General features: G+C 43.2%; 1 protein-coding gene across 1 annotated transcript; it reads right to left on the bottom strand.

Moving 5' to 3' along the window:
• Nucleotides 1–2615: 2615 nt before the first annotated feature.
• Nucleotides 2616–17398, bottom strand: SLC25A43 (solute carrier family 25, member 43; the record flags this gene model as incomplete). The annotated part of the gene is made up of 4 exons (XM_009074325.1): nt 2616–2973; nt 4047–4181; nt 15896–16068; nt 17120–17398. Coding segments are annotated over 4 exons (791 nt in total), but the record flags the coding sequence as incomplete, so codon positions are not given.
• Between the last annotated feature and the right edge of the window lie 2038 nt (nt 17399–19436).

The following is a 19436-nucleotide window of genomic DNA, read 5'->3' as shown; positions in this document are numbered from 1 at the left end:
TGCCATCACCCAGCAGCACGGGAGCGCGCTGAGCCTGCCCGAGCGACAGCCCCGCACCTCATCTTCCTGCAGCTCAGCCGAAATTCCCGCTCAGACCCCGCGGGACGCTCTCCCCCTGCGCGCACGATGCTGCTCCCACTGTCAGCTGCGATGCTCGGACGGACACATGCCGCACCGGGTACCACCCGTCACCTCTTATTGCACAGCTGCATCCAGATGTCACCAGAGTGAAACTTCGCCTACCCAAGAGTTTAGCCTTGCTCTTTAGCCTTCAATGGGTACAGGTGGAAGGAGGGAAAATTTAGGTTAGATACTAGGGAAAAATTTTTTACTCTGAGGGTAGTGAGACACTGGCACAGGTTGCCCACGGAGGTAATAGATGCCTCAACCCTGGCAGTGTTCACAGCCAGCTTGGATGAAACTTTGAGCAACCTGGCCCAGTGGGAGAGGTGTCCCTGGCAGGGGGTTGGGACCAGATGATCTATTAGGTCCATTCCAACTCCTAAAATTCTATGATTCTATGATTGATTGGTTCTTCACCTTCATACACCATTTTGGATGTTGGTGATCCACTGCTGAAGCACTTTGTTTAGATGCTGTCTTAAATATTTTAGCGATACCCTTTGGGGCATTGATCATGCATAGATGTGATTACACAAAGTCGAGGCTTTGTTGATAAAAGGTTAGTGATTTATAAGTTGTGGGACTACCTTACAATACAAAGGTGTTATTAGCATATCAGAAACAAGTCAGAGGTAACTTTTTGACTTGACTCTTAGGAGGTTTGAAGAGCTGATCAGACATATGCATCATCGTTCAATCTTTAAAATCTATTTAGAAATACAATACTAGTACAAAACAGGCAGGTACACTTGGACAAGGTAAGGGCACTCTAGAAATCCATTCCTCTCCAACACACAAGTCACATTTCCTTATTCATACACCTCAAGTAAGTCTCAGTACTACTACCTGTACTGTGCAGATGGGGAAGCTGAGGCACAGAAAAACATGTTCACTAGGCAAGCTGACTAGAGCCAAAAGCACTTACAACCTCAGTGTGATGCATGAGCCACCAGATCTGCTCTCTACCATCTTAGTTTTTGCTATCAATGCTTGTGTTTCTTCTCTGAGAAGAAAACCAGTATGAAGCACCAGAATGGAGCAAGACCAATAACAGAGATACTGCAAAGCCTCAGCTGTAGGATACTCCAACAATGAGTTCTAGGTGCAAGGTGGGTCTTACAGTTATCCCAAATCTTTCTGCAAATTCCTCTCCACACTCACAGACTGTACCTGAATGGATCTGCCAATGCCTCATCACACTGTGACCTATCCTAACCAAGCAGTTTCTGAGGTTTGCTTATTTCCACTCATCGGGGGACAACTGGTTTAAAAATGCACACAAGGAGCTGTGTAAAGCAGCAGCAAACCCTGTGCTGGCAGGAGCAGAACCAGCGTGCACACACCCTCCTGAGCTGCTGTGATTCCCACCCTGCCACAGCCTGAGCCTGCAGGACATGCTGCAGGGGGCACAGTCACCTTCCCACAGGGACACGGGGTTTGGGTTTTCTATCAGAAGGCACCAGGATGGGGCTGTTCCATAGCTGTACTTCTCCACAAAGGAACTGGAGGAATACCACAGGTCCTCAAGTGTAACACCAAGCTGATCTTTTATTGTCCAAAAGCTCCCAAGGCTGGTCAGAGGCCTATCAATTGCATTGGCACTGGTAGGAACGTAGTGGTCTTGCAGAGAGGTTCCTATCCACAGGATCTGTCTGCAGCTCCTGGATCACAGCAGTGAAAGTGGAAAAATCACAGGTGGTGTGCACAGTGCTGTTCTGGTGGTACGTTCTGGGCAGCACAATAGGCCTAGGTCTGTGCACAGGAACTAAAAAGTGGTCTAATATAAAAATAGAGCTTTAAGAATAACCAAACAACATGACAAGGCTTGTGGCTCTGAAATATCTAACACATTTAGGAACTGCATTTTTTAGGAAATACTTCAGTTAGAGAACCTCAGGAGAGCTGTCTTTCAAAGCGTGAAGTAATTCACACATGCAGCCACAACACAGCAGAAAGGGAGGAAGATTTTCTAGTATGCACTTGTTTGCAACATTCCAGTGTATTGCAGTCCATTTTGCACGTTACAGTTCTCTCTTAGCAGAAGCACACTTGCAGCAGCACATTTTCATCCTTATGCTCAAGATTCACACAAAGTTATTATTCTCAAGTAAGTCTCAAAAACTGAGGAGTGGATTTGGGAGTGTCACTGAACTGAGCTTGGTTTTGGCTCTGCAGAATGCCACATCCACAGAATATCACTAAAAACCCTGGAGATTTCAGTAGAAATTCTTGCATGTTGCATGTGTTCTAGTCGGTTTATCATTTTTGGCTGGCTTGGTACCTCATATTGCTTAAAAAATCCATTTGAATTTTCTCAATGTCCTTGAAGATACCATTTATACTCTTATCTCAGTTCTCCTGCCTTTCTGCAATTGGTTTAATCTCAAATGGCTATTCAGTATTGAAAAGCACCTAGAAGAATGTAATTTCAAGTTCCAATAGTATAGAGTTTTGCATCTCTTCTCTTCAGTATACGCTTGCTACTCATACTGTTTATATCCATTCAGCAAATGAAATACAAGACTTATCCTTCCCTGTCACAGGTGTCTCAGTACCAAACCCACGCAGGTACCTGTAGCTCAGCATGTCTTTCTTGCAAAGTTCCTTAAGAAAGGTAGTTGTATGTCTGCAATGGACACTCTGATGTCAGTTTTCAAGAGCTGATTTCCTCGATTCAAAATTTTCCCTTCGGTGGCGCTTCAATTCTCTCAGTTCTTGAGGCTGCAAGCTCTGGTCCACGCCAGGAGTTAGCTTGTAATTTAGAGGAGACTCAATATAACCATTTCTATACAAACAGACCCTCTTGCAGAATTCAAAGGTGCTAAACATAACGCCGAAGTATGGGACAATCTGATAAAAAACCAAAATAAATAAAAAGCAATATAAGATTAAAAACAGTATTAGACTCACTAGTGGCATTCTTAGCATAGATGTTTTAAAAAAGGAAACTTCTAGGACTTCAAATCTGATCTGCTAACAGACCTGTCCTCATTTATATAAAGTCAGAGTCTCACCTCAAACTAGGCTGGCACCTGCAGTGTGCTAAAAGTAGGAGTTTATTATCAGTACGTAACTAATTATAACAAGGTCTGTGCTAGCCTATAGATTATCACAACCTGTCAAATACCTAAGCACATCCTAAGCAACTTCAGCAAATCCCAGTAGGAAACGTGGAATTTATTACACACAACAGAGTGATTGAACATTTTCCTTCTTTTGCCCCACGCAGAACCAGCAGCTCTAGTGCCATGTGGCTTTGTACCAGCCAAGGTAGGGCAGGCACAGGCAGGCCATCACAATCAATCACACTGTCATTCAATTAGAACTCATTAGCTGACCTGTAGTACTCCATGTAGGTAATCCTCATCACAGCACTATAAAATGTATTTATGTAAACTAAATGACCTTTTGTATAAACTATTGTGCTTTATTTTGTGCTTTCAGGGCTGTAGTAAGCGATACAAGAGCATGAGATACCTGGCTGAAAGTACTGCTTTGGACTTCAGGGGAAGTGGCTTATACAAGCACAGTTTTCTTTACAGCTCAGTACAACATGTCAAATTACTGGAGCTCAGCTGAGAAGCAGAATTTGTTTAGCTGTCCTAAGTGGATCACTTGCAATCCCCCATCCATTCCTTACCTCGTGTGTTACCAGCACTCCCTTCTCTAAGAACATTCCAATAAACTTGAAAGTAGTGACTTTCAAGTTTATTGTAAGCCAAGCTTACATTTGGGGAAATACAACCAAACCAGGTTCCAAGGCTGGTTTATAACCTGTCTGAGGTTATACATGCTCTGTCACAGACTCTCTCATCTCTAAGCTGCTAAGTACAGAGGCATGTCATAAGGTTTATAACCACAACTGTCCAAAAGTGTATCTTGATTACTTCAGGATAGTCTTTGGGATGAAAGCAAAACCTCACCTTGAGCAGACTGGGTGTGAGACCACTCCAAAGTCCCAGCACACCTTTGATCTTCACGGTTTGCCGGAAACAGTCAGCCATGCCAGTAAAATGGATATCAACTCCTCCATAGTGGGGAAGCCAAGGACTCTGGGCCTGTTCAAGAGACACCCAGGGGGATTTAGAACAAGTAGAGAAAAAAAATGAAGTAATTAATTATTTTCTCTGTTCTGATATAGAAGGAACACTCAGTGCCAGGTTTCACCAGACTGATCTGGATTCTTTCCAAAACAATCAGCTCTTTTGCATTAAAATAAAAACCAAAAAGGGAGGGAATTCACTCTCTGATAGCTATGAAAGAGAACAGTAATTTCACACAGCATTTCCTTTCATGCCATGTCACTACTAGAAATAAATCCCACCCTTGTGAAGACAAACCATCCGAACCAGAGCCACATATCACATCAGCCCCATGTCTTCCAGCTGTTCAGGTCTGGAGAGAGATATTTCGCATCCTTGGCAGTTGAACACCTATGAAAGGGAAGCTTGGGGCTGATCCCTGATGTCCTCCACTGCCTTCCTGTAACTGATGGAACCAGCTGACCTGACTCTGGCCCCTGAGGCTGTCCCCACACTGCAGTGAGAAGGGAGAACTGTACCAGAGGCTGAGTAGCAGCAGCACAGCAGAACCAGGAGGACACAGATTTCAGCCTGAGCTGTACACCCCACCAAGGGCTGCAGGTGACCAGCTGGTGCCCATACTCCACATCAGTGTGTTCAGCTGATATGGACTGGTTGAAGTTAGCTTGGGAGCATCCTGCTGGGCTGCAGCTACACTTCCAACTGCAGTACAGACAATGTCTGTTTGCATGGAAGAAGTGTAGTTGGTAATTTTTAACAGCTAAATCCTTTCTTCATTAATCTCCTACTGTGCTAGCACAGACAGGATAACCTGATCTTGAATAATCCCATCCTCATCCATCTGTGCACATGCAGCCATGGGTTTATTTTGCATCGGCAAATCAGGTTTCACTCAAACACATGACAAGTGACACTTCTCAGTCAGGGCTGTGTGGGGACCCCAGGATGCAGACTGGTCACTTGCAAACCGATCACCTCAAGGCAGAAGTTTGATAAAAATGGGACTGTACAGTTAACTGATTGATGAATACAGGTAACATTATCCCTCAACTGATCTGAAACACTATGTAGTGTAGCAATTTTTCCCTCCTTGGACAGACTAACCTAGAGCATCTCAGAGCTGCTAAGCCTATGACAAGCCTCTCATAAATTGACAAGTGGTGATGACATTTTCTAGATGCCTCAGCTATAATATTTCAAGTACTTGGTAACTGAGATGCTGGAAATGCAAACATCAAACCGCATGGTCTACGTGTGTAAGAGAAATTGCTAATCAAATAGTTTAAATGTTGTTGCATTCTCTTACATTACTGGCAAGTCTAGTGTTAAAATTTAGAAGCTGACAAAAAACCCCAAAAACCCTGGATCATCCCAGACCACCACATCCTCATTTGTTATGTTCTGGATCCCCTTTATCATGTCCTGGCTCTTTTGCCCCAGACAAGAGTAGGGCTGAGGATTTAATCCATGGTCTTTTACACTTTGAGGAAGGGAACAGAAGCCTTTGCTTCTCTCTGAAATTTCTCAACAGTGTACCTGATAAGTAAGAGAAGAATCACATTTGTGGAGAAGAAAATATTTCAACTGTTTTAATTTCTCACCCACTTTGTGCTTACATTGGCCTTGCAAACTCCATGGAGCTACAGCTGTTACCACAACTCCTAACTGTGGTGCAAGCTCCCACAGCTTTCCTGTTTTACGACTCAGAGAGGCAGACATTATGGGATTTAACTGTTGTGATTTTACAGCATTTCCAGCCCTGTCTTTGCAGGTAGTTCAAGGTAATGGAGACAGTCTGACAGCCGAGGGTCAAGACATGTTCACTTATGCTCATTTACTACAAGGAAGCTCAGCTGTCTGCCTGCCTGTACTTAAGGGGTGCTACGGTATAAAAAGCAATAGCTAAATCCAACAGTGAGAAAGAGAGAAAAAAACTTTTGAAACCTTAATGCACAGTCCTTGAGAAACTCCTGCACAAAGACTTTCATGTCTGTACTGCAGAAGATACTGCATGCTGCAACTGAGATTTCAAGAACCAGTTCCACTAAGAAAGGTGATATTAGCACCAGTGATGCTTAGAAGAGCACTCAAACGATGCAAATATCCCTAAAAATGCAACAGCAGTCACAGGAGAGCTGGATTCCAAACCCTGTTCTGCTTTCTGGGCTGTTGATCAGGTTCCACAAGTTTTTTTGGTAAAGAAAGTGATAGGCAGCCAAGGAGTGAAGAGGGACAGGTTTCTGAAACGCTTCAGGAAGGCGGGAATGCTGTTAACATGCAATTCCCTTCCTTTTCCAGTCCCTCGTGGTGGGTGGGGCATGCCCTGCCAGAATTAACTGCATGAGTTTGACTTAATCCCCCTCATTACTGTATACACTGCAAAGGCACATCTCAAAGGTTTTGATTACAGTACTCTTGCCTACAACACCAAAACAGGGACAAGCACGGTGCGGGTTTCAGCAAGATCCTGCATGCAGTAAACACCTCCAGAAGACAGTTGAAAAAGAACAGGTAAATCAAACCCTAGATTTCCAATCTGCCCACAGACACTGACCTCTTAAGAGATTTACTGGAAAATTATTTATAGTAACATTCACCACAGATAGAGCCACTTTCAAGACTTCAGCCTCGAGTGAAGTTTGTGTTACCAGTCTTTCTCCTGTATTCTATGTTTCTAGGACCCTACACACAGTACTTAAATAACAATTGTCCACAGAATTTCAGAATCGCTTACTGAAAAAGGAAAACTTAACACTCTATCAGTGTGTAGTTAAAACTTCAGTATTTTGGAATACAGCTGAACAAAGTTAAAATGCATCAATGAAAGAAAAAATATTACAAAGGCGTTTCATTTCCCAATGTTTTTAACAAAAACAATAGCTGTGGGTTTTGGGGGGGTTCTTCATCATCTAAGCATGTCCACCACACTGCAATCCTCACAACCACCCTATGGCACCAGAGCCAGAAAATGGAATCAACAAAACAGATCAAATTACTTTCTCTACCTTTTTTTTTTTTTCCTGAAACCTACTATGACATACAAATTAAACAGCTAATCTCATACCAAAAAGGTCAGGTGTATGACAGAGGCATTTCACACACCTCAAAGCAGCTCGAATTCCTTTCTTTTTTGACACCCCTCGATGCAATGGGCTGCTGCATGGAAACCTGTTGGTTATGAACACATGCAAAGACTTCCTTCCCCCCACTACAGCTGTCTCATGCCGCAGGAGGCTGGAGCAGCTCCCTGTGCTGATGACACAAGGTGTTAGTCATAGTAGTAGTGGGGCTAAGTTGCTTATCTTTTTACCTCTGAGGGTATGAAATGATTACAGCACATCAAATGCAGAATTGGCTCCATCTGCTCTCTCACTAACACAGTATTTTCATATCCAGAGGCCACCAAGTCTACTAACTCACTGTGATACATCCCCAAAGTCAGCACTCTGTTCTACTGTGACAATCTAAACCCAAGAGAGATGTGTATAAAAAAAGCCCCATAACTACCTGCACTCACCTTTTTTATAAATAAACAAAATAAGGGTGAAGTGTCATGACAAAACTCAGGTTAATTGCTATAGTTAATTGTTATCTGAAGACTCTTCAGATAGCATCTTTCCCACTGTCTGCATCATGAGTTAACTGGCAGAAAACCATAATCCCATTTCAGGAACTAGTCTCACAGACCCTTTCAGTGACCTCCCCCAGCCCCTCTCCTGCACAAATGAAAACTTTTCACTTGCTCTTTGGGATGTGTTGGTTTGCAATTATTTGAATTTACATGTTTCAGAGACTATCTGAAAACACTTCCCTCTTAATTCATGTACTTCTCCCTCCTTCCCTGTCCATTAAGTTTGTTGGCACAAATATTTACTATTTATTTTCTGAGAGTGCAGTACTGCTGGCACAGAGTATGAAAGACCATCTAACAGTGAATAGCTGCTATCAGTGGTATGCTACCCTGATGGCAGATAGAGCAAAATTGCCTGTTATTTATGTTTTTTCAACAGATTCAGGTGTCCTACACTTCTGATCAAGTGAGAAAAGAAAGGTACAGGAAGACACTTTACACAGCTCAAGAGTTCACACTTAATCTGCATGCTAAAATAAGAAGACTTTACAGTCTGGGTTAATAAGGGCACATGCAACGGGCAAGCACAGCTGTAGGTCAAAGGAAGCTGAAGAACAAAGAGTGCAGTTTTCATGCAAGTTAATGCCACTCCAGTCACCAGAAATGTCACTCCAGTGAAGGCTGAATGCTCGACAGAGTGTTTCATTCCACTCCAATAAGAAAGAATTAAAATCTAAGTAAGTAAGGGGGAAAGATGCATTCTCTTGGGCTAATCAATCCTTCCTCCTGGAGTTCAGCCTTACTCAGCAGTCATTCTCTGTCAGTGGTTTGGTAATACCCCTGGTTAAAGTCCACCCAAAGGTATTCAGACACGTAGGAAGGTAAACCATGACAAGCTATCAGGATGCAGTTGGTTCAGAGCAGCACAGCAGAGCAGGTGACCTCCACCCTCCTACACTCTAGGAACACTATGTCCTTTCCTCTGTAACCTGAACTGCGGCCAGACCATGTCACCTTTCTGAGAGGAATGGCACTGCGTGGGCAAAACAGCTTAATGCTCGAGCAAAAGTTTGACTCTTAGCTTTAAATACATTATCACCAGGCCTGTTGTTTTCATGGCTTGCTGCAGAATCCCTCCTTTGCTCCGAAACCTAAGCCTTCCCTGCTTTTAACACCTTGTGAAAAAATCTTTAATACAGAATACAGAACTCTTTCCTCAAGGCAGTGCAAATGCCTTTCATGGGCACCTCTGGGTGGTTTCCAAAATGCTTCATGATGGTTCAGCTCAAGCCCTACAAATGGGTGCACCATTTTCATGCACATCAGCACTAGTTTATGTAATGGTGCAAACCCTTAGGCAGACTAGTTCAGTCCCACATTTCACACAGTGGATAGCAATGCTAATTCCTGCATCTCCTACTGCCTGTGTAGGAAATGAAGAGAAAATTTTTCACAGGATTGAGGCCTTCCAGAGAACATACTTCCATTGGCCTTATGCAGATGATGTAAGGATTTACACCAGATCAAAATAAATCAGATATAAAAGAAGACAGTTGTCCATCAAGTTTTAGCTCTGTTTATGGAGTATTTTGCAAAATTAGTCACCTCACACATCACAGGCACATCATTCTAAGCACAGACAGACCGATACAAGGCTGTCCTGTATAACTGATGCACAGGTACTCATGTGAGGGTAACAGTGACAGCTGTCACTCCAGAGACACTACTATCTCCTGGCTGAGGGTGATGGCTACAGTGGCTGTGTGTGCTCAGCAGTGTACCCAGCCTGTGTCAGGCTGCACCAGCTGGGCAAGCTTACTTGAGTTTAAAAAGGTGGGCTGAGTTAACCCGTCTGATTTGTCCCAAAGCAGATTAAAGAGCTCTCACTCACACCATGCTGAGCTGCAAAACGCTGGCAGCCACGCTCAGCTGGCACTACCAAATCTAGGGCTGGGAGCTTGGTGGGCACTTGAGTGTCTGGGAAAATCATCTGGAGAGCATTCTGCCCTCCCTCAGGCTTCCTGCTTTTCTCAAACGGGCACAGTGTGTTTTCCTGCTTTTCTTCAGCAGCCCACTGTGTTGCAGTGCTAAGCTACTGCTGTAATCTACCTCAGGGTGAGTATTACATAATTATCTCACCACAGCTTCTTGGATGAGCAGGGTTAGAGACAACTAGACATAGCACGAGCTGTCACAAGGCAAACCACACTGTTAGATCAGCCCAGTTCTGCGTCCAATTCTTGATTTACAATATTTTCCTCTTATCTAGTTTTTCTGCTAACACTGCTCAGTGTTCCAACTTGGCAAACAGTCAGTCTTCATGCTTCTCTCCTATGGAAGTCTGGGGATCTAAGAGAAAGGCTTCTGAGGTTTGTTCAAAAGCTGAACTAGTCTGTTATGGAAGCAAAGCCCATGTTATGCTCTATAGCTTTTTTCAGGCATTGTCTCAACTGGACCAAATACTTCCCAAAGCAGTAGGGCACTAGATTGCAACAGCTTCAGAGAAAGTGGTATAAAATATCTTTATAACAACATCAATGAAACAATAAAAAATGCTGGTAGCTCAAAGCATTTAGACATAGCGAAAAAGAGGAAGGAGGAAGGGATTTTACCACAACCAGAATCTGATGCCTATTACCTATTTGCTAAGAATCAGAGGAGTCAGGCTGCAACCAAGTTCAAGTACCACCCAGGGCATGGGGTCCTGGCTGATGCCTGAATCTCAGCAGCAAGAAGGGGAACATGAGATCAAAGGGAGAAGTAAGAAAAGTAAGAACTCACCCTGCAGCCTTTCCCTTAGAGATAAGACTCCAAAGTACTACACCTATCTGTACACTTGTTTTCACAACACTTGAAGGGAGGTAATATCTCTGAAATCTCAACTCTTCTGTCAAGTTTAGCTGAAGCAGAACAGTAAGATCAAAAGTTATTAGGAGTGAGGACAAAGATAGCTAGCAACTGTATAAGCCTTAGTTACACGGGAGATCAGACTAGAAGTAGCAATATTGTTCCTTATCTGCTTCCACGCTATGGAATTTTCTACTCTGTGTGGTCCAATGGCTCCATCTCTGAAAATCTTCAAGGCTCCCATGCCACTCACTATTAAAGGGTCTCCCTGCACAAAGTCTCAGAGCACGTATGCTTTCGGGATGTCGTGTGAATCACGTAACCCAAAAAGGATTTCTTATTTTTAAACCAGGTCATGACTGCAATAACTTTCATATTCTCAGCTGGCAAGAACACAGATCTCACCACCAGCACTGGCATCACAGCTGTGAGGTTCCAGAGGCTGCCATGCCAGCCCAGTGACTGTCCCAAATGACAGAGCACTCTGCAACTTAGTCATGTGTAGGCAAAGCAGGAGCACTGTCTCTTCATCTCAGCAGGGAGAAGGAACATGTATCATTTTCCTTTTCAAAACTGTTTGTAACCCAGCCACTGGGTTCTTGCTAGACTGATGTTTACCTTGCAAGTAAGATAGTTAGGGGACTGATTTTAAATACATACTTAAATAGCAGTACTACTTTTAGAGAGAGGCTTTTATTTAAACAGGCTACCTCACCAAGGGAATGACTGCTTAGTTTTCTCCAGGTTACTCAGAACTCTTAGCATTCGCATAATTTACAACATATTTCACTCTTGCAGAGCATCCTGCATTCCAAAGAACCAAAAGAACCCAACAAAAAACCCAAAGCATGTTGCAGATTTATAGGCATCTGAGGCCAAACTGATTTGGTTTTGTTACAGAAAAGAGGTCACTTCCGGGGTGACACATGGCAACAGCCTGCACTAACCAAGAACAGTGAGCCTGTTTGCTTGTGGGAGTGAAGGGAATTCAAAGCTTGGATTCTACAACAGAAAGATCAATACTTAACAATGCTTTCCCCAGAGAGGTGTCCTCACAGCTTGAGGATGCAGTGCAGTCAGCACCAAAAATGTGCTGAACCCTGCAGTATACTAATAGTATGCTTTATTCTACATCACAAGTGTTTGATGGCAAAGCTACACCTGAGTAGCATTTACTGGTGAAGGAGAGTTCAAGGCAAGTTTTAGTCACATACATTAAACCAAATTATACCTTCAAAATATGGAGACAGGGCTGAGCTTCTGAAAACCATGCAAAGTTTGTTCCTGTAAGCAGGTGAAGAGTAACTGTACAGTTGGTGAAGTATCTGTGAAACTTTAGGGACATCTTTGTGCATTTTGCCTAACAAAACTACTGAAGTCACAAGTCAGTTTGGAACAGAGGCTGAGAAGTGCCACTCAGGGGTATCTGACCCCACCTCTGGGCCTCATGAGCACAGAGGGAAGTGTCAGACTTGGGTATTGGGTTTGCATTACCACTCGCATGTTTGTAGATTTTCAGTTCCACACATAGCCTGGGACCAGTGCCATTCTAATAATAATCATATGTACAGCCTGTAACAGCTCTGAATTCATCTTCCCTTACTGAAATGCCAGAGCTCAGTCCACCAGGCACTTATGAAGGTTATCACAGGCAAAAAGATGATGTGGGGAAGTGGAAACATTACCAGCACTTTCCTTAGAGCCAGACTCATTCATAGGAAGATATTTCCCTGCTGCAGGTAGAAAAAAATCTGAAAAGAGTGTTCTTGTATGCAAGTCTGCAAGTGCAGAACTTGAATATCACTTAGGAACTGGATTTAACAAAGAACATGATACTGTGAGGTAAGGAAGGGAAGCCAAGAATAACAGTCAGAAGGATATAAAGATCAGTAAAGTTTTGTTTAAAAACGGATACAGCATAAGAGTGAGTCAGGAAAACATTTAATATAGAACATGCCTTTGAATAACCCTCTCCTTCACTAATCCCCTTCTACAGATGCACAGCAAAAGCCACATTTCCATGCCAAAACATGCATACAGTACCTCTGAATTCTCTAACATGCCAATCAGGAGCAAAGTGAAAAAAGGAAGACAAAGGAATAAAATTAGGACAAGCACAACACAGAGGACTCACATATTCAGTAAGACTCACTCATATTAATTAACATTTCTTTTAAGAAAAGCATTCAAGTATATTTAGCAAACACAGCATCTTTGTAAAAAAAATAGTAAATGGGGGAGAGATAATTCTGACAGCAAAGGGGGAAGAATCCATGGTTACAGAGCAATTCTGACATCATAAATCATGACCAAAACACAGAGGAAGAATTGTTCACTGACAGTCAGCTCCTACTCCCACAGATGGCAGTGACAGAAGCAGCTGACGTCAGAAGTGTAGGATTCAGGTATGTAAAATGAGAAAGGATGAAGCAAAATTATTACAACAGAGATTAAAAAGAGCACCCTATCCTTCCTCCCATAACAGAGTTCATTTTCTACCCTATGCAAACAATTCAAGCATTGTCTAGATGAGGAGATGGATGGAGCTAACTCTTCCAAGACTGCCTAGCCTATCAGGTAAAGATCTGAACTGAATGTCCTGGTTTCAGGCTTGTACTCCATCCCAGAATCACAGAAGAGAGAAGACAGCCTTGTGTCCTAGTTTCTCCAGTTCTGAAGCCTTACAACTCCCTGGTTCCCCATCACCACTAAGTTCAGTGAAAAGCCTTCTTTGGCAACATACCCCCTCCATCTGTCAGATCAGGAGGACAGAAGGGAGGGAAGAGGAACCTGATACTGACCTCCACAGTGTGCTGGGTTCCTCTTCATGCACAAACCCAGTGTTCACCGCTTCAAAACAAAGCCAGCACTTCCCTATGTGCACTGCAGAGCACACATCAGGCCCAGGAGTAGCTGAGTGTTTTGGTACACACCTCTTTCTATCAGCTAGAAAGGTGAATCACTGAATAGAGGCTGATCAGAACAAGATGTCTGAGAAAAACTGTGATCAGGAGTATCTCCTCCTCTGCCTTCTATAGAACTCTGAAATGTCCTGAAGCTCTTTTCCCCCTTTCTTTACTCTCCCCCTTTCTAGGCTCAAGATACCTTTGCATGACATCTTTTCTGGTGCTGTCCTACACATTTCTCTCTTCTGACCACCACCCCACAAACTCAACAGGAGGGCAGGTGAGCACAAGACAGAGCTGATCCCTGCAAAGCTGGGCCATACTCTGCTGCTAACTGTGAAAACAAACTTCTTGGATGACCTTGCATGAGTTCCCATGAGCTCTCAGTGTCAGCTGGGGTGCAGTTTTCAACAAGTCTCTGTTCTGGACAACCCTTGATGATTTATGTAACTTCCAGTACCAAACAGGATTTCACACCTTGGCAGCTAGTCCTTCTGAGACACCTTTGTCTTCTCCCATGCCTTTGGAAAAAATCACTGAACAGGAGGTGTTTCTCTGAGCTCGGAATATCACTATTCAGTTGTTACAATGCATCTAAGAGGAAAAAAAAACCCTCTCTGTTGTTTAGCTTTTTTTTTTCCCATGCCCAGTATTTTCAGCATCTGCACTTCCTACACATTTAGGGTATAAATCAGTTCCCTGATTTCTGCGAGTGACAATCAGGTGACCTGTGTCCCGTTGGTGGCAGAGCGCCGCCTGGTGGCGCGAAAACGAAACAGGGGCCTGTCGCGACAGCGCGACACGACAGCACACCTGTCGCAGCCGAGAGCTGCTGTGGACAGAAAATATTGAAAGGGAAACAGATGCCTTTCTTTTCTTTTTTTTCTCTACGGCAACAGGATTGCTGTGAGCCTAAAGGAAAAGATGAGTTGTAAGGAGTATTGGTTTTTCTTAGATCCACCGATACAGTTGAAGAAAATTATCAAGTTTTCATGCTTGAAATCTCTTTCTAACCTGAGGCATTTTAAAAGACACCTGACTAAAGGGCTCAGATTAAAGCTTGACTCCAGGACACATTAGCTACATGATACGGCAACAGGATTGCTGTGAGCCTAAAGGAAAAGATGAGTTGTAAGGAGTATTGGTTTTTCTTAGATCCACCGATACAGTTGAAGAAAATTATCAAGTTTTCATGCTTGAAATCTCTTTCTAACCTGAGGCATTTTAAAAGACACCTGACTAAAGGGCTCAGATTAAAGCTTGACTCCAGGACACATTAGCTACATGAGCTGGTCTCAGCCATTACTTTTTTTTTGCTGAAATCCTCTGTTATGAGATGGAGAGAGTGAAATGAAAGCTTCTGTGCCACTGCATCTGAGCCCTGGAAAAGGGAACCTGGGGAGCAGAAGAGGGGAATTCACAGTTTCACTGACCTTTAGCTACCTTGTGACTTGCCAACCAGGCTACCACTTGATGAAGGGGGCAGGGACCTACATAATGCTGCCACAGCAAATGACTTTTTTTAAAAAATAAGATCACAAGAGCTTCCCATAAATCTGCAGCCCCATGAACTAGGCTGAAAAAAACCTTCATATTCCCCAGAGAACCACCAGACAATGACAGCTATTCACTGTCATTCTATAGATGAATTTCTAACGCAGAGTCAACATCATCAAATGAATTATGTCAGTGAGATGAAAGCTGTGGGGTAGTGGTTGTTTTGTGGTTTTGTGGATTTTTTAGATCATTATTACTAAACTTTCAGAAGAAAGGCTCGGCAAGATACAGTAGCTTGATACAGTAACTCTTGTGTTGCTGATGCTCCTGGAAAACAGCATCACCAGCAGCTGACAAGTCACTTGTTAACCAGAGGAGTCAGAAATAAGAACAAGGACACTTCTAACCCTTCAGGTTTAATACCTGCTGTGCAGGTTTGTTGTGGTTGCCAGTACTTAGGTGAGGCATAAATGGCAAACACAGAGGCTCTGAAAATGACACGGATCTCATTCATCCTGCCTACCACCAAGGGGACTGGATTCCTTCAGCTGGAAAACTTTCAGCCAGTATTTCTCTGAAGGTTTGCCAATTCTGAACTTGGAGAATCTGATAGAATTGCTATGAAAAAGGAAAGAAATAAAGCTACAGACACAGAGTCTGAGAGCTTACATATATCCCATGATAGTACTTGGACCCACCTTAAAAGTGTAACAACCCACTTGTCGCAGTAATTTCCAGGCGTTAAAAAAACCCAAACAACAAACAAAACCAAAACCAAGGTCTATGTAGCCTACTGGTAAGAGAAATAAAGTGGCACTCATGAACATCTGGCTAGTCTTGTTGCAGGCTCTTGCAACAAGCAGCTATGAGAACTGCTACAAAGAACTGGCAGCATGAATGCTCTGTACCTGCATCTTTCTCTTGACAGTCTCAAAGGGGAAAGAAAGTGTCTGTGCCACAGCAGCTGCTACACAGCCATTTATGAAGTTCTGAAGAGGAGTGAAGTGAACTATGGGTTCTTGCCAGACTTTGTCCAGACTGATGTAAACAAAGAGTGAGCCTGCAGAAAATGGGACAGCACCTAGAAAGCAAACCAGACAGGTTCATATCAACACACTGTACACTGAACAGAGCTGCTCACCACAGAACCTAGGGAGATGGGAGGAGCCACTGCACGTTTACACCAATTTACGTTTACCAGTTTACGTTCCTCAAACCCAATCCAGATTCTGAACTTTACTCTTTAGTCCCTGGTTTACCACTGAACACCCATGTGTAGCATCCAGATGTACTGATAGAGACATACATTTACACACTAAAATGTGCATGCTGGCAGAATAATCAGCTGATTTAGTCTCATGACAGGTCAGTTCCTTCTCCAGGTTCTCTCTTTTGTGACAAGCTCTTTCTCAGACCAACCCAACCCTAGCACTTGTAAACACTGCTGCCTCTTCAGTCAAGCTGATGAGGGATATTCTGTCCTCTTTTGCTTGTCTCATGCTCTCATCAATTTTATAGCAGGATTATACATTTAAATCATTATAAATATAATATTATTGTTGTTGTTATTATGCACTTTTATAAAGTCATATTGTGAAGAAGTGGACTGAAAGTTAAATAGCATTTTCAAAAGCTATGGAGAGTAAATAAATAATCAAAAAGTCAATTCAAGTGAAGATAAAATATAACTAATCTTCACTTTTCACATCAATTATACAGCACGGCTCACACTGGTTTCACTCAACAGCTTGGGAGACACTCACACCTAGACAGGAATTAGGAACAAAGTGTGTGTATATATATCTATATCTATAGATATACACACACACATATATATCTTTAAGAGTTTAATGGTGAAAATTGTGCATCCAAGCACAACTAGATCACCTGTAAAATAGGAAAAGGGTATTTTGCTGAACACTTAACCACACATAAAATGCTATGCACTTGGTCATAATTTGAAGCAAAAAAGCTGCAGCAGAGGTGATCAGTATTGCAGTGCCTTGTAAATCTACACATATTCTACAGGAAAATATTCCTATTTGTTTTTGAAATCAAGTGAGCAAATGAACACCCTACATAGCTGCAACGAACAACAGGCAATGAGGTGATTTCCCCCCATTATTATTTACCCAGTATAGCTGGTGAAACACCACGGTAGAGTGCCAGGAGTCCTTCTTGATGATAAATTTTGTAAAAAGCATGAAGAATTCCTTCATAAGATGGTTCCAGTCGGTTCTGCACGATGAGCCGTGTTTTAATCACGTCTGTGGGGTATGTCACGATGGTGGCAACCATGCCAGCCAGGCTTCCTGCCACGATGGCTCTCCAGTGGGAGATGTGCCCCAACTCATCCGTAAAAAGTATTACAAGTCTAAAGGCAACACATAAGAGAAGTGTTATTACTGACACTATGAACAAAACACATGAAAAATTAAGGCAGATAGTTCTTGATGCAATTGTTCCTTTGTATTTCCATCTACAGGACGAAAATTACTATGAATTAAAACATGTCTGCAAGAAATTATCTGATTATCAGTCATCAGTTAGAGACATCAGCCCAACCCACCAGTCACCACGCAGAAGAAATATGTAGATAGTGTCATCACAGGCTTTCTGAGAACAACTGAACCTTCCTGTACTGCTTGTGTTGCCACAGAAGGTCCATAGGGATACACCTCTACAGAAAGCTTATGTCCAGGCACTATTATGCTCAGGGAGTTAAGTCTAAATTTGAAATGTTGAAATTGAAGCAGAGAGTTTTAAAGGCTACACACAACTCATGCATTTGAGCTGCACAGAAGGACTTTGCAATGGCAGCCTAGAAACACTTCCCCCTTCTGCATCAGGAGAATTGTCACAGAGGCAGCAAGAAACAAGTAAAAACATGTGAGAGAAGAGTTTTAGCTGGAGGTAAAGAAAAGTATTATTCTATTTTGGAAGCATTAACTAAACTGCCCAAACAGCAGAACTACATTTAACCCACACGGTGTAACCATGTCCAGAATGAAATAAGTTGCAAATATTCACAAGTCATTGCTTGCTCAGTTGATTATTTTTTCACGTGAGTGTGTGTTTTCTGCTACATGACAGAACCCTGCATCTACTTGTCTGAAGCCCTGGAAGAGCCCAGCAGGGCAGAAAGCAAAGCCAAGCAAAGTGAAAGGGCATAAACTTTTTTTGCCTATGTGTCTCGTACAGCCCCTGAACCAACACAGCCTGATTTTCCTGTGTGCACACAGGTGCGTGGGGAGGGTGGTGGGGTGTCTTTGGCACTACCCAGGTAACATTTAAAACTGCCATGGAAAGACAGAGCCTGTGCACAGTAACTGCTGATGGAGTGTGGAGTCAGCCACCCCTCCTTCCCCAGCAGCTCTCCCCACACCACTGTCCCCAGGGCTGCTGGCTCTGCTCACCCTGGTCCTTCTGCAACTGGCATTCGTTTACTTAAGCTACCCTGGCATATTTCTCTTTTTGTGTTTCTTGCCTTTATACACACCATTCTCCCACCTGAAAACACATTAAAAAACCACCAAATAACATATTAAGAAATAAGTACAGGCACCTTTTATTTAATTTCTTGACAGCTTACTTACTTCCACCTGTAAATCTCTATGCAAACTAGAGACAAACCATAGCCTTGCAAAGGGAAGAAACTGTTTCAAGCTGAACAAACAAGTTACTTTGCTCAAAATCGACTAGTTTGTACTGATTCACACACAGCCTTTTCAGGGAGCTTTAAATTACATTTCAAATCACTGTCTGTGCCCTCCCACTGCTATTATCCCTCCCCTTGCTTGACCACTGCGGGTATTAAGGCACAACAAAGCTGTCCAGCTCCAGAGTCATTTGTCTGTCGCCTCTCGAGGGGCACAGGCAGCGCTGGGCAGTGATGCTGGTTGGACTTGATGATCTTAGCGATTTCCTCCAACCCTGATGATTCTATGGTTCAATGATTCCATGACTTGCTCGGGCAGGCGAGAGCCAAACCCAGCTCCAGCGAGCCCGAGCCGCAGCCCAAGGGAAAACCCATCCGGGCAGAATGTCATGTGCTACCTTGAACAGCTGACTGTGATAGGAAAATAAGAAGGAGGAAGCCCAACCCCCAGAGCGGCAAAACATGCTGGTGCGTGCGAGCAGTCAGGCACTCCCTGCACCGGCTGGGAGACACGGGCAGCAAAAGGGAATCCTAGGAAACAGCACGGTGGGCAGAGTATGCTCCGTGTTGGTCCTGCTCAGCCCTTCCAGCGTTTGGTTTAATGTCTGTGTACTATCGGAAACAAGATCTTAAAACAAGTAATGTCACGTACCAACTTCAAACCCGACTACATTTCCTTAACTACATAATAGGGTAAAATATTTGAATCGCGATGCTGTTATTTCCTTCGATACAGACAATATAAATACGTGAGAGCATATAAATGAATAAAATAAACTACACAGAACAGA

Source organism: Acanthisitta chloris, unplaced genomic scaffold (genome assembly GCF_000695815.1).
Source record: "Acanthisitta chloris isolate BGI_N310 unplaced genomic scaffold, ASM69581v1 scaffold34970, whole genome shotgun sequence".
Taxonomy (NCBI): Eukaryota; Metazoa; Chordata; class Aves; order Passeriformes; family Acanthisittidae; genus Acanthisitta; species Acanthisitta chloris.
The sequence above is the reverse complement of the archived record's forward strand: the minus strand, read 5'-3'. Positions and strand labels throughout refer to the sequence as shown.